Source organism: Bos indicus x Bos taurus, chromosome 6, assembly GCF_003369695.1.
Source record: "Bos indicus x Bos taurus breed Angus x Brahman F1 hybrid chromosome 6, Bos_hybrid_MaternalHap_v2.0, whole genome shotgun sequence".
In the NCBI taxonomy this organism is placed as follows: domain Eukaryota; kingdom Metazoa; phylum Chordata; class Mammalia; order Artiodactyla; family Bovidae; genus Bos; species Bos indicus x Bos taurus.
This window is the reverse complement of record NC_040081.1, coordinates 69084617-69104783: the sequence shown is the minus strand read 5'-3', so window position 1 is coordinate 69104783 and position 20167 is coordinate 69084617. Positions and strand designations below refer to the sequence as shown.

The window sequence follows — 20167 nt, the reverse complement described above, 5'->3', positions numbered from 1 at the left end:
TTTTTGTAAGGCTTATGTTGAAAAGCTATTTTTTAAAGTAGAAAGCAGAGTTATTTTAAGAATAAGCATGGCCTTTTAATTGTGGGGGAAAGAAAGAGGATTATCTTCCAGTTTAGGAATAATTTACCTTTAAAGGTGCTAAAAAGAACATTCATATGATTAATTTATTAAAAGTAATAAGAATCAGAACACTTTGGATATTTTTTAAAGTACTTAGAGAAAGAAAATTAATAATGAAAAAGTGTGGTCAATTAACAGCTGAAAAGCTTAAGTTACTCAAGTTCAAACTTGAGTTATCCAAGCTACTAATAACTCATCTCCTTTCATCCTTTTAACTGAAAAGCATGAGATCTATTTCTCTCAGAAATGTCACATTAAATAAATTATGGTACAGCCACAGAATAAATCTATCAAGAGGAGATTTTAAATCAAATTGTTAAGAATATAGAAAAATGCAAATGATAATTTTAAATGGGAAAAAATGGATACACAAAAATATAATTGTAGTTGTATCTGTCCCAATCTGACTTAGTGATGAGGAAAAGGTGTATCAAAATGTTAAGAGTAGTTGTCTTTAAATGGCAGAACTATGGATGATTTTATTTTCTTTAAACTTTTCCCATACCTTCCTTTTTTAGTCCAATGAGTCTATATATCACACTCATAGCAAGGAAAAGAAATTTTACTGAAAAATATCCAAAGGTTATACATTTTAAATAGAACAGTTTTATAATAACATAGTGATTATGTTGCAGTGATTAATTCACATTTTAAATCCCCTTTGTATTAAAAGCACCAAAAGTACCTAACACATAGGAGAGTGCTATGACTGAATAAATTAAACCAGAACATAGATATAATCTTTCATTTAAAGATAATAATTCATAAAATACTAAACCTGTATATTGCTGTTTTCATTTGCCCGTCGCCTTCCTTCTACTCGGCTGATAGTTATAGTCTGACCAATAACATCAATTGCCCCAGGTAATCTCCTGTAACGTAAAAAGTGAATCATTTCAGTTTCACCTAACTAGATGTTTGGACAGTATATACATATTAGGTAAGAAATAAAGCCCCCCCCCCCCAAAAAAAAGAAATAAAGCCCCAAACCCTTTGCAATGTAATTTAAAACAAAACTATCACAACACACTTTGGAAGAAACTTCATTTAGGTAAAAAGTTTTATTAATGAGCTAAGACTAGCACATCTAACAATAATCATAATGCTAATTTTTAAGTATACTTGAAGGTTTTCTTTAAAGTTTATTATTTTTTAGTACTCTCCAACTGAATTTACCTTTGTGGAAATGAAACAGGTAGGAAATGCTAAACAAATGGAAATAAAATTTATTGGCCACTATAATTGTAATACATACCACAGTTATATTACAGATTAAAAAATTCTTCAAAAGGGCCTGAAAATATATAATGCTCATTCTGAGACACAAAGAATATTTTTCTTAGTAATTTATTTTGAGCATCAGAAAACAATAAAAAGGGAACCAGTTCTGCATTGCCATTAGAAAGCTTCAAATATTTAAATACCAGGCCCACCTCCAACTGTATTTACAACTATTAAAGTTTGTAAGTAGATGGAAAAAAGTCTATCACAAAATAATGCTGCAAATTTAATAGGAAAATCTAACAAGTTAAATTTAAAAAATAAAATAACATTAAAAGCCATTTATACATGTAATTAAGGACTTTATAAAAATGCATATGGTTAATAAAATACAAAAGTCACTTGTAGGCATTGGCAATGAAAAATGGACACAAATTAGATGAATTTCTCTTTATCTGTGCTTCAGTTCTGAACAACTGTGCTTTTAAAATTTTAGAACAATCAAAATACAATAAATCCTTCCACAGTCATCAAGTTAGGTTCCTTAAAATGACTAGTAACAACAGCTACTATTTGTTGAACAATTACATTCTATACCTAAACCTCACCATAACCCTTAAAGAAAATTAACATATACCAGTCAGATGATAAAGCTAGAGCTAGAGTGATATCACTGACCTCAGTAATAACTAAATGGCAAAACTAATTTACACATCTGAGTCTTTCTGATTTCAAAGCCTCAGATTCCTTCCCTTGAGCCATGCTGCCTTCCAGCAAGATACAGCAGCCCTTGAAAAACTTAGGACTTTTGGAAAGCAAGAATTGGTGGAAATATGTCTCAAGTAAACCTTGAAATGACCAATAAATAATCTTATGCTCAGAAAAAGAGAGCCCTATAAAAAGCCTATAATATCATTTAAAATGTCTTTAACTACTGATCCTGCCCATGTAAGATTTCTATCAATATATTTTTTTAAATGTTCAAGCCTTACTGATTTTATGCCTGGGTCACTGACCTCCCCAAGTTTCCTCATGATCTCAAAGATCAAAAGTGATTTTCCTTCACTCGTATCCTTTAGTGTAGCTGGGAAACTATCCTAACATTCACAGATTAGGAAAATTCATATACTTCTGACAAAACAAATACTGCTGTAATTTTTTCCTAAAATTTAGAATACTTATAAAGCTATGACCACTATAATTTCACATGAAATGCACATGCCACCCGTTCTCCCATATAAAAACATATCTCAGATTTTAACGTCTCAGCAGATAAAGGTATATATTTTCTGAGGTCTGGACTTCTCTCACCATTTATTGTACCTAGACTTCACTGTAAAAATCCTTATTTCTACTCTGTTTTCTTTTCCATTCTCTTCTGTTCTCAATCACCGAATTCTCCCCACTCCACTCTTTTTAAATTTATTCCTGTCAAGAATAAATTCTAACAAAGTTGTTTGGGTTTGCAATCTGCATTACAAATCCTCCAAATTGTTAAAAGTAACAAAAGGGAAAGATTCTATAACTTTGACCATGGATTTCTAAGCATTTGTGCTTTCAGAAATTCTGGGCCATATGGGAGTACTCATTTAACAAAATTTGATCTTCAGTGTAGAGAAGTCTGATTATCTTTTTCAGCTTTAAATGAATTTCTCTATCACTAAAAGGGCTTCCCCATGGCTCAGTGGTAAAGAATCTGCCCGCATGAAATACAGGAGCTGCAGGAGACATGTGTCTTATCCTTTGGTGGGCAAGATCCCGGGGAGGAGGGCATGGCAGCCACTCCAGCATTTTTGCCTGGAGAATCCCATGGACAGAGGAGCCTGGTGGGATATGGTCCATACGGTTACAAAGAGTCAGACATGACTGCAGTGACTTAGCAGGCTATCACTAAAGATTCAAAATGTCAAATACTATGTTTCTAAAAACATACAAATGAGAAATTAGTTTTAACAAACACATATGGCTAGAGGGAGTCTAAAAAATTGCAATTCCTTATATTTCCATAATAGTAACATCTCCTTGCCCAAGCACTGTTACCATACAAATTGATTTAACTGAATCAAAAATTTTATTAGGAATTAGAAATTGATTAGAAATTTTGTTATTTTAGAAAAGATACATATGTATCACAGTAACATTTACCTTGACAATATTTAATATTAACACAGAATAATTAAGTATCAATTTTGATGCCACATTATGGAGAACAATATTGAACCATATTATTTTTAAAGTTTCTCATGCACCACTTTCTATTTCAATGTATAAAAAGATTTAGAAGAGCTTCACCATGAAGATCTACTATAACTTGGATTTCTACAAAGCACAGATTTAATTGGACTTAAAATCTTGTTCAGTAAGGCAGACAACAGTTAATGGAGTATCAAGATTCTCTTCTCTATATTAGACTCAATCACATAGTAAAAAGTGAAAAGACAGCAACTAACCATGGTGGCAGCTACTGTTTCATCAACTAGTTTAATACAGGCAGTAAATATTCACAAGAACCTCTACCTCTCCTCCTAACACAGATGAATATGAAAACAACTCTGAAATTTTAATGGAATCAAATTAAATGCCATATTTTGAGAACTCTGATGTTCCAGAAAGGGTATGAGAGCTGCTTACATAGATACAACAGAAAACCTAAAGTAATGAACTCGGGACCAAGGGAAGATGGACAAAAGGTTAGTTATTAATCTTTGGCCACAAATTTATCTCTTGGTTTATTTTTTGACAGCCAAAATAAAGGACATTCTTAATAACAAAAGTCTCTAGTGTGCATTTAAGATAAAAAAAAAACACCAGCACTGAAGATTACTTTTCTTGGTAATTATGATAGCTAGCATTCACTGAACACCTACTATGGTGCTAGGAAAGCACTGTTCTAAGCATTTTACATATATTTATACCTCATAACAATCCTATGAGGTAGCATTTTACCTCTCCCATTTTATAGATAGTAAAAAGACAAGAAGTTTCTCCTTTGATTATATCTTAAAAGAAAGTATGATAGACTGCAGTACTTTTTAAGCTTTTAAACCACAAAACAGTTATTTAGGAAATATATTTTACACAGGAATCCAGCATATACATTATATAAAAAACAAAAACAGAAGTTTCATAAAACAGTACTAACACTGTAAAGGAAAATGGTAACATTAAAATCAAATATGCCTTTATTAATATTTACATATAATACAGGGGAAAAAAACTAAAATCAATTAATATTTGGTGGCTCAGACCACCAAACTGATCTAATACCCCACTAATGGATGGCAATCTAATGCTTTGAAAAACAATGAAATAGTGACAAAGTCTCCAATATTACTATAGCCAAAACAGAAGTGAATTTCACATCCTGTTTCTCAAGTTTCCTCCATACTGGGTGAAGCATAACAATGTACTAGTCAATAAAAGCAATTTAATCGGGGGAGCAAAACAATGTGGTTTGAGAACACTGCCCTCTTGATGGTCAGGCTTGCCCTAAGGATTTAATTGTACTTCTGAGCAAGAGTTCTTAACTAGCATGCACGGGATACAGAGAAATCAAGAAGTCTCTGAACCTAAATATGTGCATAAATATACATGTATTTTCTAGGCAAGAGTCCACTGTTTGCAGCAAATTTTCAAAGGGCTTACTGCTTCAAAGAAAGTTGAGAACCTCTATTCTAAAAAAAAAAACAAAAGGAATGGAACACATATCCTTGCAGAAATCTATGAATGTAGTTTTCTCACAACAGAGATTCTAATAAGAACAAAGCAGAAGATATTTTAAGACTGAAATCTCTAGGAAAACACGTACAATGTGACTATTTTATATTTCCAAATTAAAGACAGATGTACTTGGTGGTATGATTATCTAACTCAGGTCATAAACTGAATAGACGGCTGTAACAATTCTGCATGAAAACTGATCTTACATTTTTTTAAGTTACTTAGGAAAAAGCCTTAGAAGACATGTAGAATGGATTTAGCCATATCAGATGGGAAGGAAGGACATTTTAGATCGAGAGGAGAACAAGAGTGGAGTAAATATTATACACTGGATTCCAAATATACTATCTACCAATCTGTTTGCAACAGGAACAGCAGGATCCACTTTTGGTAGAGATTACCATATTTTAAGCTCAGTTGCATTTTTTAAGTGTATCACTGATAGGAAAAGACATGCTTCTACAGGTAATTTAAAAAAATAAAGACCTTCATATGTGCAATCACATAAAATCTTACAAGCCACACAATATAGCAATATGCATTCAGAGTGCTCAAATGCTTTGAAGAACAGGTACATTTTTTCAGTATACAAATCTCATTTTTTTCAGTATACAAATTAAGATAGAACAGTAAGTAGTGCAAGAACAAACGAGGAAGTCAATTTTAGATTTAATGCTCATTTAACATCCACATCAAAAGTCTTAGGTTTGTCTATTATAAGAAACCCAAGCAGGTTTAAATATTTTAGTAATTCTACACTGTAATAGAATTTTATTATTCCTCTCAAAAGAGTTTGAATTGGTTTAAAAGAATTATGACATTGGAAAAAAGCTTAAAAAAAGAACTTCAGTTCAGTCGCTCAGTCATGTCCAACTCTTTGCGACCCCAAGAACCGCAGCATGCCAGGCCTCCCTGTCCATCACCAACTCCTGGAGTCCACCAAACCCGTGTCCCTTGAGTCGGTGATGCCATCCAACCATCTCATCCTCTGTCATCCCCTTCTCCTCCTGCCCTCAATCTTTCCTAGCATCAGGGTCTTTTCAAATGAGTCAGCTCTTTGCATCTGGTGGCCAAAGTATTGGGAGTTTCAGCTTCAACATCAGTCCTTCCAATGAACACCCAGGACTGATCTCATTTAGGATGGACTGGTTGGATCTCCTTGCAGTCCAAGGTACTCTCTCAAGAGTCTTCTCCAACACTACGGTTCAGAAGCATCAATTTTTCGGCGCTCAGCTTTCTTTATAGTCCAACTCTCACATCCATACATGACCACTGGAAAAACCGTAACCTTGACTAGATGGACCTTTGTAGACAAAGTAATGTCTCTGCTTTTTAATATGCTAAGTTGGTCATAACTTTCCTTCCAAGGAGTAAGTGTCCTTTAATTTCATGGCTGCAATCCCTTAGAAGAAATGGAGTAGCCATTATAGTCAACAAGACTCCGAAATGCAGTACTTGGATGCAATCTCAAAAATGACAGAATGATCTCTGTTCGTTTCCAAGGCAAACCATTCAATATCACGGTAATCCAAGTCTGTGCCCCGACCAGTAACGCTGAAGAAGCTGAAGTTGAACGGTTCTGTGAAGACCTACAAGGCCTTCTAGAACAAACACCCCCAAAAGATGTCCTTTTCATTATAGGGGACTGGAATGCAAAAGTAGGAAGTCAAGACACACCTGGAGTAACAGGCAAATTTGGCCTTGGAGTATAGAATGAAGCAGGGCAAAGGCTAACAGAGTTCTGCCAAGAGAACGCACTGGTCATTGCAAACACCCTCTTCCAACAACCCAAGAGAAGACTCTACACATGGACATCCCCAGATGGTCAACACCAAAATCAGACTGATTATGTTCTTTGCAGGCAAAGATGGAAAAGCTCTATACAGTCAGCAAAAACAAGACCGGGAGCTGACTGTGGCTCAGATCATGAACTGCTTATTGCCAAATTCAGACTTAAACTGAAGAAAGTAGGGAATACCACTAGACCATTCAGGTATGACCTAAATCAAATCCCTTACGACTACACAGTGGAAGTGAGAGATAGATTTAAGGGACAAGATCTGATAGACAGAGTGCCTGATGAACTATGGACGGAGGTTCATGAACACCGTACAAGAGACAGGAATTAAGACCATTCCCAAGGAAAAGAAATGCAAAAAAGCAAAATGGGTGTCTGAGGAGGCCTTACAAACAGCTGTGAAAAGAAGGGAAGCAAAAAGCAAAGGAAAAAAGGAAAGATATACCCATTTGAATGCAGAATTCCAAAGAATAGCAAGGAGAGATAAGAAAGCCTTCCTCAGTGATCAATGCAAAGAAATAGAGGAAAACAATAGAATGGGAAAGACTAGAGATCTCTTCAAGAAGATTAGACATACCAAGGGAACACTTCAAGCAAAGATGAGTTCGATAAAGGACAGAAATCGTATGGACTCAACAGAAGCAGAAGATATTAAGACGAGGTGGCAAGAATACACAGAAGAACTGTACAAAAAAGATCTTCATGACCCAGATAATCACGATGGTGTGATCACTCACGCTCACCTAGAGCCAGACATCCTGGAATGTGAAGTCAAGTGGGCCTCATGAAGCATCACTACGAACAAAGCTAGTGGAGGTGATGGAATTCCAGTTGAGCTATTTCAAATCCTGAAAGATGATGCTGTGAAAGTGCTGCACTCAATATGTCAGCAAATTTGGGAAACTCAGCAGTGGCCACAGGACTGGAAAAGGTCAGTTTTCATTCCAATCCCAAAGAAAGGCAATGCCAAAGAATGCTCAAACTACCACACAATTGCACTCATCTCACACACTAGTAAAGTAATGCTCAAAATTCTCCAAGCCAGGCTTCATCGATACGAGAACCGTTAACTTCCTGATGTTCAAGCTGGTTTTAGAAAAGGCAGAGGAACCAGAGATCAAATTGCCAACATCTGCTGGATCATCGAAAAAGCAAGAGAGTTTCAGAAAAACATCTAGTTCTGCTTTATTGACCATGCCAAAGCCTTTGACTGTGTGGATCACAATAAACTGTGGAAAATTCTGAAAGAGATGGGAATACCAGACCACCTGACCTGCCTCTTCAGAAACCTGTATGCAGGTCAGGAAGCAACAGTTAGAACTGGACATGGAACAACAGACTGGTTCCAAATAGGAAAAGGAGTACATCAAGGCTGTATATTGTCACCCTGCTTATTTAACTTATATGCAGAGTACATCATGAGAAATGCTGGGCTGGAGGAAGGACAAGTGGAAATGAAGATTGCAGGGAGAAATATCAATAACCTCAGATATGCAGATGACACCACCCTTATGGTAGAAAGTGAAGAGGAACTAAAGAGCCTCTTGATGAAAGCGAAAGAGCAGAGTGAAAAAGTTGGCTTAAAGCTTAACGTTTAGAAAACTAAGATCATGGCATCTGGTCCCATCACTTCAAGGCAAACAGATGGGGAAACAACGTAGAATTTGCAACTAATAAACTAAAAGGAGCACAGTTTAAAATTTAAAATGGAAACAAAATACAGAAATAAACTGAACACTTGGATAAGATTATAGCAATCATCTGTAACGCCAATTCCAATTTTCTGTGTTCATTAAAACTACTTCATTCTTCTCATTAACTGGCTTTAGAAGAGTAACAAATCTGAATGAACAAAACAAACTAGACTCTATACTAGACTGTATTATTCTTTACAGTTAGCTTCAAGAGTTAAAAAAAAAAAAAGCAAAAACACAGTACTATATAAATTAAGAGTAACATGGTGAGAAAAGTCTGTGTCTCCAAATACAGTAATTTATGAAATGGATTTCAACCATTGTACAACTCTTCTTATATACACTTAAGGAATGCTTCAAAAATAACTCCTCATTTCTCAGTTACATTCATTATAAGAGCTGGAATCTCATTTTCTATCTTCTGCTCAAAAAAGTGTGTGCAGCTTTCAGCTACAGTTTTTACTTTTAGTTTTCAAAAGCACAAAATACTCATTGAAAATACAGTGCCAAAATTCCTAATAAATACCCCCGACATTAATCACAAAATCAGAATAGGAGTTTTCTAAGTTACTGAAACCATTTTTTTTGGTGGGGGGGGGGGCGTGGGGAAGGAGAAGGCGAAGTGTGGGGAGAGTTATACAGTCTAAGTACTGAGATGTATCACTTTCAGATTAAAGAACTAATATCTTCCTTATAAAATGGCCAATTTATTTCAAGAAATAAACTTACATCAAAAGAAAAACTAAGTTAAAAATTGTAAGTCAAATGACTTACATAAAAGAAACTTAAGATGCTAAAACAGTAGCAGTAAAAGCAACAAATATGAAGTTTAAAGTTACATTAAAATAAATGATTTTAAGTATCCCTGTGGCTTTGCTTATGAAAGTCAACTTTCCTGACCTGCAGCATTTGAAGGTGAAGAGGCTTTGCCTCTTACTTAGCCATGAATCTAGGCAAATTCCCTAATTTCTCAAATCTCCTCTTCCATGTAAACCAGGGACTAGCCAGAAAATAAATAATTCAGGATTAGAAGTGCTTTTTCAGATAAAATAGTCCAGCCCCATCGTTTTACAATCATGGAAACAGAGGCCTAGACATTTAAGGAAACTATCCTAAATTAACATAAGTGCAAACCCAAATATAATATCCAAATCCAATGTCCATGTCATGAAACTGCTCTAAGTTTAAGAAAGTAGTCATTCTCTTTCTACCAATATGGCTACTGGTTCATTATCAATAGTAGAATGACGAACACAACACTCTATTGTCTGGCCCTTTGGGGATCATTAAATAGGCTCTCCATGTCGCTGGCCAGGTTAAATATAAATCCAAGTGTTTCTTCATACACTATAATAACAAAGTTAATTGTTATTTAGAAATTATATTAGTAACACTGCTATTAAATTTTGAGTTCCACAGAAATATTAAAAGTTGAAGACTCAAACACCACTCCACACCTGTCACATCTAATTTTTCTTTATTCAAAACAACTCAAAATTTTCTATTGGTTCTTCAAGGGGAATTGCAGCTTTAAAAACTAAGATCCCTGGTTCCCATGGTTAAGAACCTACCTGCCAATGCAGAGGACATGGGTTTGATCCCTGGTCCAGGAAGATTCCACATGCCCTGGGGCAACTAACCACATGAGCCACAACTACTGAAGCCTGCTTGCTTTAGAGCCCATACTCCACAAGAGAAGCCAACACAATGAGAAGCTCACGCACCACAACTAGAGATTACCCCTGCTACCCACGACTAGAGACAAGCTTTGCACAGCAACAAAGATCCAGAGCAGACAAAAATAAAAAAATATATTAATTAATTTTAAAACTAAGATCAACATTATATAACACATCTGCAAAAATATCAATGAGGATACCTTTAAAGTAACAGTCATATATGCAAATTATCATTCCATAGCTTATTAAAATAATATATGCAACTTGAGACTATTCTAAGGCTATAAATAATATATTTTGGTCTGCATCAATTATCATTTGGATATTTACTGAAAAGTCAGAATATTTTTGACTTTCAGATGAATACCCTTTTGAGAATGAGTAAGTTTATTTTCTCTTAAGAAATTTTATCAAAGCAAGTTGACGAGAAAATTCTTACTTCCCACAGGGAATATATAATGGAAATCCCCAAAGAAAAGAAATCGAAGAAATAAAATTTAGACATGTTTCCTCCTTTTACTTTTCTTTTAGGTGCTGTGACCAAAACATCTGATCATAATTTATATATTTAAGTCTGTAACTGAAAGTAATTAAAAGCACACTAATACAGCATCAAGTTGCCCAGGAAAAAAGCTTTAAATTCTTTAACAATAAAGACACACAAGATACACCCCCATATACTATCACCTTGTTTAAAACTTCAAATGATAAATTAGGAAGGTTCTTAGTTTGTATTACTCATCAAACAAAGTATAATTGCTTAGATTGATGAGTGTTGGCAATGTACTTTCATACCCTAACATACTTGCTTCTCATTACATCCCTTAGTCTAGAAATTATTATTCCCGTTTTACAGACTCAAGAGTTTACAATATCCATCCAAGGTTGTATGCTTTGTAAATTTAAGATTTTGAACACAAACCAAAATTCTAGGGAGAATGGATATGAGAAGCATAGAAACAATAGGGAGATAATATTTCCAAAGACACCTGGTTGACCTACCTAAAAGAAAGGCGGGTTTATGCACTGTAGTTGGAAATAAAGATTGAAAAGATTCAGTGGTGTCCAATTTTATAAAGGTCCTAAAGACTAAAAAGGTCAATTTTCATTCCAATCCAAAGAGGGGCAATGCCAAAGAATGTTCAAACAACTGCACTCATTTCATATGCCAGCAAGGTAATGTGCAATATCCTTCAAGTTAGGCTTCAGCAGTATAAGAACAGAGAACTTCCAGTAGTACAAGCTGTGTTTAAAAAAGACAGAGGTACCAGAGGCCAAATTGCCAAAATCTGTTGAATCATAGGGAAAGCAAGGGAATTCCAAAAACACATCTACTTCTGCTTCACTGACTACACTACAGTCGTTGTCTGTATGGATCACAATAAACTGTGGAAAATTCTAAAAGATGGGAATTCCAGACCACCTTACCTGTCCCCTGAGGAAGCTCTATGCAGGACAAGAAGCTACAGTTAGAACTGGACAGAGAAGAATGGACTAGTTCAAAATTGGGAAAGGAGTACATCAAAGCTGTATGTTGTCACCCTGTTCCATACAGAGCACATCATACAAAATGCTGGGCTGGATGAATCACAAGCTGGAATCAAGACTGTCCAGAGAAATATCAACAACCTCAGCCATGCAGATGATACCATCCTAACGGCAGAAAGCGAAGAGGAACTAAAGAGCCTCTTGATGAGGGTAAAACAGTGAAAGCTGGCTTAAAACTCAACATTCAAAAAACTAAGAGCATGGCATCTGGTGTCATCACTTCATGGCAAATATAAGGTGAAAAAGTGCAAACAGTAATAGATTTTATTTTCCTGGGCTCCAGAATCATTGCAGATGGTGACTGCAGCCATGAAATTCAAAGACACTTGCTCCTTGGAAGGAAAGCTATGACAAACCTAGAAAGTGTATTAAAAAGCAGAGACATCACTTTGCCAACATAGGTCTGTATAGCCAAAGCTGTGGTTTTTCCAGTAGTCATGTACCGATGTGAGAGTCAGACTATAAAGAAAGCTGAATGCTGAATAATTGATACTTTCAAATTGTGGTACTGGGAAGACTCTTTTGAGAGTTCCTTGGATTGCAAGGAAACCAAACCAGTCAATCCTAAAGGAAATCAGTCCTGAATATTCATTGGAAGGACTGATGCTGAAGCTCCAATACTCTGGCCACCTGATGCAAAGAGCTGACTTATTGGGAAAGACTCTGATGCTGGGAAAAATTGAGGGCAGGAGGAGAAGGTGATGACAGAGGATGAGATAGTTGGATGGCATCACTGACTCAATGGACATGAGTTTGAGCAAACTCCAGGAGATAGTGAAGGACAGGAAAGTCTGGTGCACTGCAGTCCATGGGGGTGCAAAGTGCCAGCCACAACTTAGTGACTGAACAACAACAAAGACTGACTCAGAGGGCTAAATTTTATTTCAGGTAGTGAAAAGCACCCAGAGTTTTTTGAAAAATAATTATAGTTGTTCAAAGTAAAATTCTAAAGAAAGCTAATTTTATCTTGTGTGTTTAACTACTTCATTCTTGCTGACCCTTTAAAAAATTAATAAGATACTCTTTTAAAGCAACAGGAAAAATATATATTTGTATTTATACATCTGCTTATTTATATTAAAAAAACAGGAAGTACAAAAAGAACTATATGAAATGAAACTTTTTATTGACAGAAATGAAAAAAACTGCAAAGAGTAACTAATTTAAGTATACTTTTAGATGGCCTTGCCTGTGGAACTATGTTAAATGTTCTGAACATGTAGAAAAAAATTAGTAAGTGTGGAGAAAAAACGCTAATACTGAACAGCAACAAACAATGGATCAAATTATCTTTTAAATGATTAATAAGAAGATGCAATATGAAATAAGGGAAGAGGAGTAGAATCTGTGGTTTCAAACTGGAAGTAAATGAAACATGACTGTGTGACTAAAATTTTATAAAAATAATGTACATATGGCAATTTCATATCAAAACTGCTTAATTTTTCCTAGCTCTGAGTGCTGAATAAGACTGCTGCTGCTGCTGCTGCTGCTCCTAAGTCGCTTCAGTCTTGTCCGACTCTGTGCGACCCCATAGACGGCAGCCCACCAGGCTCCTCCGTCCCTGGGATTTTCCAGGCAAGAGTACTGGAGTGGGGTGCCATTGCCTTCTCTGGATGAAAAGGACTAGAAAGACTAAAACACCTCAAAAGCAATGAGATAAGTAGTGCCAAGATTGTGGTTTCTAACTACCATTTCCAACTAAAAAGCATCGGGATCCCTTCAAGATTTGGTTGCTTCTATGGAAGGGGCAGGGAAAGTATAAGACAAGACTAAAACATCTAGGAGTACCAGAAAATATCAGTTCAGTTCAGTAGCTCAGTTGTGTCTGACTCTTTGCGACCCCATGAACTGCAGTACACCAGGCCTCCTTGTCCATCACCAACTCTCAGAGTTCACTCAAACTCACGTTCATCGAGTTGGTGATGCCATCCAGCCATCTCATCCTCTGTCATCCCCTTCTCCTCCTGCCCCTAATCCCTCCCATCAGAGACTTTTCCAATGAGTCAACTCTTCACACGAGGTGGCCAAAGTATTGGAGTTTCAGCTTTAGCATCAGTCCTTCCAAAGAACACCCAGGACTGATCTCCTTTAGAATGGACTGGTTGGATCTCCTTGCAGTCCAAGGGACTCTCAAGAGTCTTCTCCAACACCACAGTTCAAAAGCATCAATTCTTCGGCGCTCAGCTTAGAAAATATAGAAATCATCAAAAAAAGAGATGGTAGGCACATGTCAAAAGGTCATAGGAGCCGGTTTAAAGAAGTTCCCACAGACTAAATTTGGAATAATTTGAGAATCAGTATGAATTACAGTGTGTGTGTGGTATCCACACAAACTAATAAGCCATATTAATGTCACACATACTCTCTTAAGCATATAAAATAAAAACTGCATCTAATAATAAATAAGTGAGGGAGGTGGGAAAACCCATTTTTAAAGTAGAATGCCAACTAAAATATAAGAGGAATAACAGACGATAACCATTTTGAAGTAATAACTGATTAAATAAAAATCATAACTGAACATTGAAATTCTTGGGAAAGTCCAAAGACAGAATATTGATGCAGTCTCCTCAAATTACTTATTTATACAATAACTTTGCAGAAACCCAAAGGACACCACCACAACTAAGTAATTAAGTTATCATCACTAATAATGAGACAAACTGACATGACGCCCTATAGACTAACTCAATGAGAATACAGCATTCATTACCTAGGTAGTAGTCCTGTCCAAAAAGCAAAACCTAAACCTAATAATACAGAAATATCAGACAAAACCAGATTGAAGGATGATTTACAAAATAACCAGATAGAACTCTTCCAAGAGTTAATGTCAACAAACCCAAAGAATGCTCATACTGTCCTAGATCAAAGAAGAATAGAGACAAAAGAATTAATTGTAATGAATAATATTAGACCGAACCCTAAACCCAGGAGGAAAGAAAAGAATTATCAGATATTATTGAAATATAATAATCAGCAAAATTTACTGGTTATATACTAAAGTACTGATTCATTATTAGATGTTCTGGCTTTGATAACTGTTCTCTGTAATTATGGAACACAATGTCCTTGTTCTTAGGAATATACATTGAAGTAGTCAAGGAAAAAGGGCACAATGTCTATAATTAGCATTCAAATGGTTCAGGAAAAAATATTTCTGAGAAATTATAAAGCAAACATGGCAAAAAGTTAATAATTAGTGAATCTGAGTGAACTGTGTATAATACTTTTCCTGCACCTCTTCATAAGTCTAAATTTTTGTCAATACTAAAAAATGAAAACAATAAATGAGGGGGCACAACAGGGGCTTCTGGTAGTAATGGTAATATTCTGTTTCCTGTTCCATATGAAAACTTTTAAAACTAAGCAAAACATTCTGATATGTTCAATATTAACATTTTATTTAATTATGTCAATTTGCTGGGCAGTACATAAAGTCAGAAATCCAACATTTCTACTGATCAAGTACAAAGAACCATTAAAAAATAATTTCTATGTAAACATTCTATCAGTCACCTATACGTTAATAAAATAATCTAAGATTAAAAAAAAAAAATAGTGACTACATCAGTAGTACACCTCATTACTGCTAAATACTTGCTATGCAGTGTCTATTATGACTTAAAAGACATTCACTGTCTTCTCCCTAAAGTCAATACAAGCTTACTTTCAAAAACATCTAATTTCCCTAAGTACAGAGAATAAAACAGATACACTTTGTACATATATAAGAATAAGAAACAAATATTTAGAGGAATACTTCACAGTGGCTGAAAAGTATCCTTTTGATCAAGTGAAGATGAATCCTGAAAACAAATTTTTCTAATGAGCAATGAATACTGTTCTCTGTATTTCAAAGTGCCAGACTGACATGTTGGGTTTGTTTCTACAAGCTGTGGTGGTAGTTGCCCATTCTTTTCAGCAGTAGTGATGAGTCAGCTAACTCTTCCAGTCATTTTTTTACATCCTTTGCACTGTGTCATATCCACCAGTGTCCCTTTATCACTCCTTGGAGCCATGGTTCATCATTATAATCATGCTCTTAAGCACACTCTCACCCTCCTTGCCCTCTCTATATCCCTTTGTCATACATGTCTGGTAAAACTTCAACTCCTGCTAAATCCAACTCCAGCTACTCTTCATGAACACATGAACACCTGACAATGGCAAGGGGAACACACCCAAACAAGTTGACTGGTCTCATTTCAACTTATGGCCATCAACCTGAAGAATAGTTTGGAATGTACAGTCTCTCTTCCCGTGTCACCAATTTTTCAATCTTCTAACTCATTCCTATCAGCATATAAAAGTGCTGTGATTTCTCCCATCTGGGGGGCGGGCGGGGGGGAAGCCCTCACTTGACCCCACATTTCCCTCCAGGTAACTGCCTAGCAACCCTACTCCTTTTCCCTAGTTTACTCATACACACTCTAAATAACTATTTCATATCATCTCCTCTCCTCTCAAATATTCAATACTCCCTTCCATTATTCTCACAAAGAATTCGTTTTATACTAAAAACCAAATAGAAGGTTCCAGTTTTTTGATGTATCATTCAGAGATTTCATACTTGACATAGCACTCAAGGTGAAGAAACCAATGCCTTCAATAAACTAAATCATCAGTGTCTTACTAACCTGCTTGGTGGGAGTCCAGTCTTGAACAAAGAAGGAGGAGAAGTAAACTCCGCTTTTGTAGATGGAAGCACTGTTTCCTTCTCTGCATTTCCAGTTCTTCCCTGCTGTACCTTAAAAAAAAGGGTTATTAGCTTGTTTAATGAAACACGGAAAGAAAATACCATAAAGATATTTTATTTCAAATTTATGAAGAATGTTTTGTTGCCAAATATATAATAAATTAAACCTATTTTAGAATAGCATTAAGTGGAAGGCACCAAACATGGATCGTGGGATCAAAATGTTTCCAACTACTAAAAAGTTCAAATTAATGTCACTTAAAGTCTAATAAACTGTAACTCTTAAGGACTTTCATAAACTCCCTCAGATCACTCACTATAAATACATCCAGATACTTGTTTAATACTCCATGTTTCAGAGTTCATGAAAGGCCTTGAAGAATTCAGTACACTTAGAAGCTTGAAGTCAGTCATCTGCTTCCTTAATCTTTCTTCTTACTCTTTACATTCAGTTATAAACCAGTAATCTACTTAACTCCATAATCTCTCCCATAGTTGCCCATCCTTTGTGCTCCTATCAGATCCTTGAGTATGGTGCAATCATACTCCTTTAGATTGGTGAAAATCTTTATGCTCTTTTGCTTTCATACTCATCTTCCTATCTTAAAATCATCATTAATTTATTAAATTTAAAGTTCAAGCTGACCTATACTTAAAAACATCTCTACTTTCTTAGGCCCTATTTAAATTCTACTACCCCTGTTCAGTCTAAATTCAGCATCACTCTCCCTCCCCATGAGGCAAAGGCCAAGAGAACTCAAGACACCTTGACTCTGCTATATTCAAACCACTGATTCAAGTCCAGAAACCATCTATCTCTCAAATAAACATTATGTGGAACTCATTTTCAAATAAAATATTAATGCTAAATCCTAATTATATAAGAGATGATGAAGATCAGCACCTAGACAATGAAGATAGAAAGACAGAAATAGATTTGATAGACATGTGACAGGTAAAATTCAGAATGTAGTGACAGGGAAAATAAACATGATTTACTCGTCAAACATTTATTAAGTATCTACCATGTACCAGAAGCTGGGACCACAGAGAGAAATACAACAAAATCCCATACTGTGGGAAAATACGGACACACAAATCATCAGAGCAATGTAACTGTTATGAAAAAAATAACTGGGATAAAAAGATCCTATGAGAACACATCCTGGGGATGTGAAGAATACTCAAAAATGACACTAAGGTCTCAAGAGCACTCCTGAGCACCTAGCTTCTTACCATGTCTAACAAGCATCTCAAACTCATATGGACAAAACAAAGCTACTGACTTCCCTCTATCCGCCAATCTGATTCTTTCCAAGTCTTCCTCCTATGAGTAAATGGCACCATCATCTACCGAGTTGCTTAGTAAAAACAAAAAGAAAAACAAAACCTTAGCAATTACCCAATACATATGCACATCCAATATCAACTTTACCTTGACAATATATACTAAATTCAACCACTTATCATTATGTTCACTACTAAAATTCAGGTCAAACCCATCACCATATCTCAACTGTTCTGCTACATTACCTGGACTCTTTCCTTTGATCTTACCTCTCTAAAACCCATCCTCTGTACACAGTCAAAGCAATCTTTGGTATGGACCCTGCCTATCTCCCCAACTTATTTTGACAACACCAATCACAATGGCCTTTTTTTCTTGTTCTTTTTAACAGGTAAGTTCCTCCTTAATGTTGCTTCTGCACTAGATGGTCTTTTTGCTTTATAAGATCATCATGACAACCTCCTTGTAATCATTCAAGTACTGTTTAAATATTTCCTTGAAATGGCCAATCCCAGTCTCCATCATGTCATCTCTATCACATTACTATTTTGTATTTTCTTCATAGAATTTCTCACTAGTATCATTATCTAAAGTCCTCTTATTTATGTTTACTGTCTGCCTGCTGCCACTATAACACAGGATCTTGGAAAACATGGATGTCATCCAGTTCAAGACTATATCCTAAGAGCCTAAACATATTGCCTGGCGTGCAGTTAGTGCTCAAATATATTTGCTATTTGACTGGCTTTAGGACTCAGCTTAAATGTCACTAAGGGAAGCCCACTTGGAGTTTGTAACAACATAATTTTTGCCATGATTTTCTAGTTATCTTTCCCATTAAGTCAGATAATCTCTAAGACCACAAAATCTATGTCTATAAATAGATTTCCCCTTTTCACTCGAACCTAAGAAACTTCCTCGCACAGACAATGCTCAATTAAAAATTGGGAAGGAGGGAAAAAAAAAAACTGGGAAGGAGGAAGGGAGAAGGGTTGGAAAGAAGTAGGGGTGGTGGGAAGAGAGTAAAAATTAGAGTATTTATAATACGGGAAAGAGTGAGAGAAGGTAACAGGAAGGCATGGTACATTTTTAAACATGTAAAAATTGCTGTTTCCTAACTTAGTTTTCTTTTCTTGTTAATTTCTTCATAATATACTCAAACAATTCTGAAAATCTTCACCATTTTAGCAACCCTCCTAATCAAGTTGCAATAGCACTATCACCTAATCTTCAAATGTTGCATTCAGCATTAATAGACTCTAAACTTGTTTAGTCAGAACATAATGAGATTACTTTTTCCACATGATCTAATATTTTAAGAAAAGACTATATAAAAAAAGAAATAACTCTAAGACATTGTGACTGATTTTATTTAAAAAATGGTCAGATTTTATGTATTCAAAGAAAAGTTGACTATAGTCTATAACCTTAAGAAGCTATTTACTCAAATTATCAAATTATGCCAAAACTTATTTTGTAAAATTTCCTTCAACTGTCCTTTATAGCATTATTTACAAGCTTAATATTTCAAAATAATATCTAAAAATAAATTGTGAAACACCCAAATAAAGGACTATGCAACTATTTATAAAGTGTTATTTATCAAAAAACTTTATTAACCTAGGAAAACAGCTTAGGTTAAGGTGAAAAAAGAAAAGTAGAAAACCAAATAAATTATTACAATTTTGTTTCAACTCACAAGAACAAAAATATTGCAAAGACAACAAAAGTCAGGACTTTGAAAGCCGATGAAAAAAAAGTAACTGAGCAAACCAAAGAATCTGAATCCTAAGTCAGCAATGAGAAAGAAAAAGACATTGATTTTCACAGCAAGACCTGCAAAGATTCAGGAACTAACTCTAGCTCCCAAAACATTTCAACCAGTCAAGTATAAACATAAGCCCTCAGACAGGAGACTAATGTCTTCTCTGAAAACTCAGATTTCAAAAACAAAAACCCAAAAAAGCAAAAAGATAAAGATACTGACCATCAGAGACTGAAAAATGCTTAACCACAGTCAAGTATACAATCAGCAGGTTCTACCCATAAGCACAGACCTCTGAATTGTCTTTTCAGTGGCCCACACTCTCATGAATTAATAATGGCCAGGGATCAACAAATATTTGAGAAGTCAAAGGCAAAAGACAAAAACAACAAACTTAAAAGATCAACTTGGAGAAAATAGACTATGCACAAAAAGAAAGCCTATCAATCAATCTACCATTAATATTAAGATATTTTGAGAGACAGAGGGAGAAAAAAACACTGCATCACTACATGAATAAGAATAGGATGCTAGGGGCATCCCAAGTGGTTCAGGGGTTGAGAATCCGCCTTGCAATGCAAGGGAAACCGGTTTCATCCCTGGTCTGAGAAGATCCCACATGCCACTGAGTT

At 35.4% G+C, this 20167-nt stretch overlaps 1 protein-coding gene across 13 annotated transcripts in view; it reads right to left on the bottom strand.

The window, feature by feature from the left end:
- The window catches only part of FIP1L1 (factor interacting with PAPOLA and CPSF1), a 68070-nt gene that overhangs the window by 32004 nt on the left and 15899 nt on the right, over positions 1 to 20167 (bottom strand). For all 13 annotated transcript variants that reach the window (XM_027544507.1, XM_027544504.1, XM_027544516.1 and 10 more), the window contains 2 exons: positions 16424 to 16533; positions 899 to 992 (listed from right to left, as the gene is read on the bottom strand). In XM_027544507.1, coding sequence (XP_027400308.1) covers positions 899 to 992; positions 16424 to 16533 — 204 coding nt within the window. The remainder of the gene's footprint in view (positions 1 to 898; positions 993 to 16423; positions 16534 to 20167) is intronic.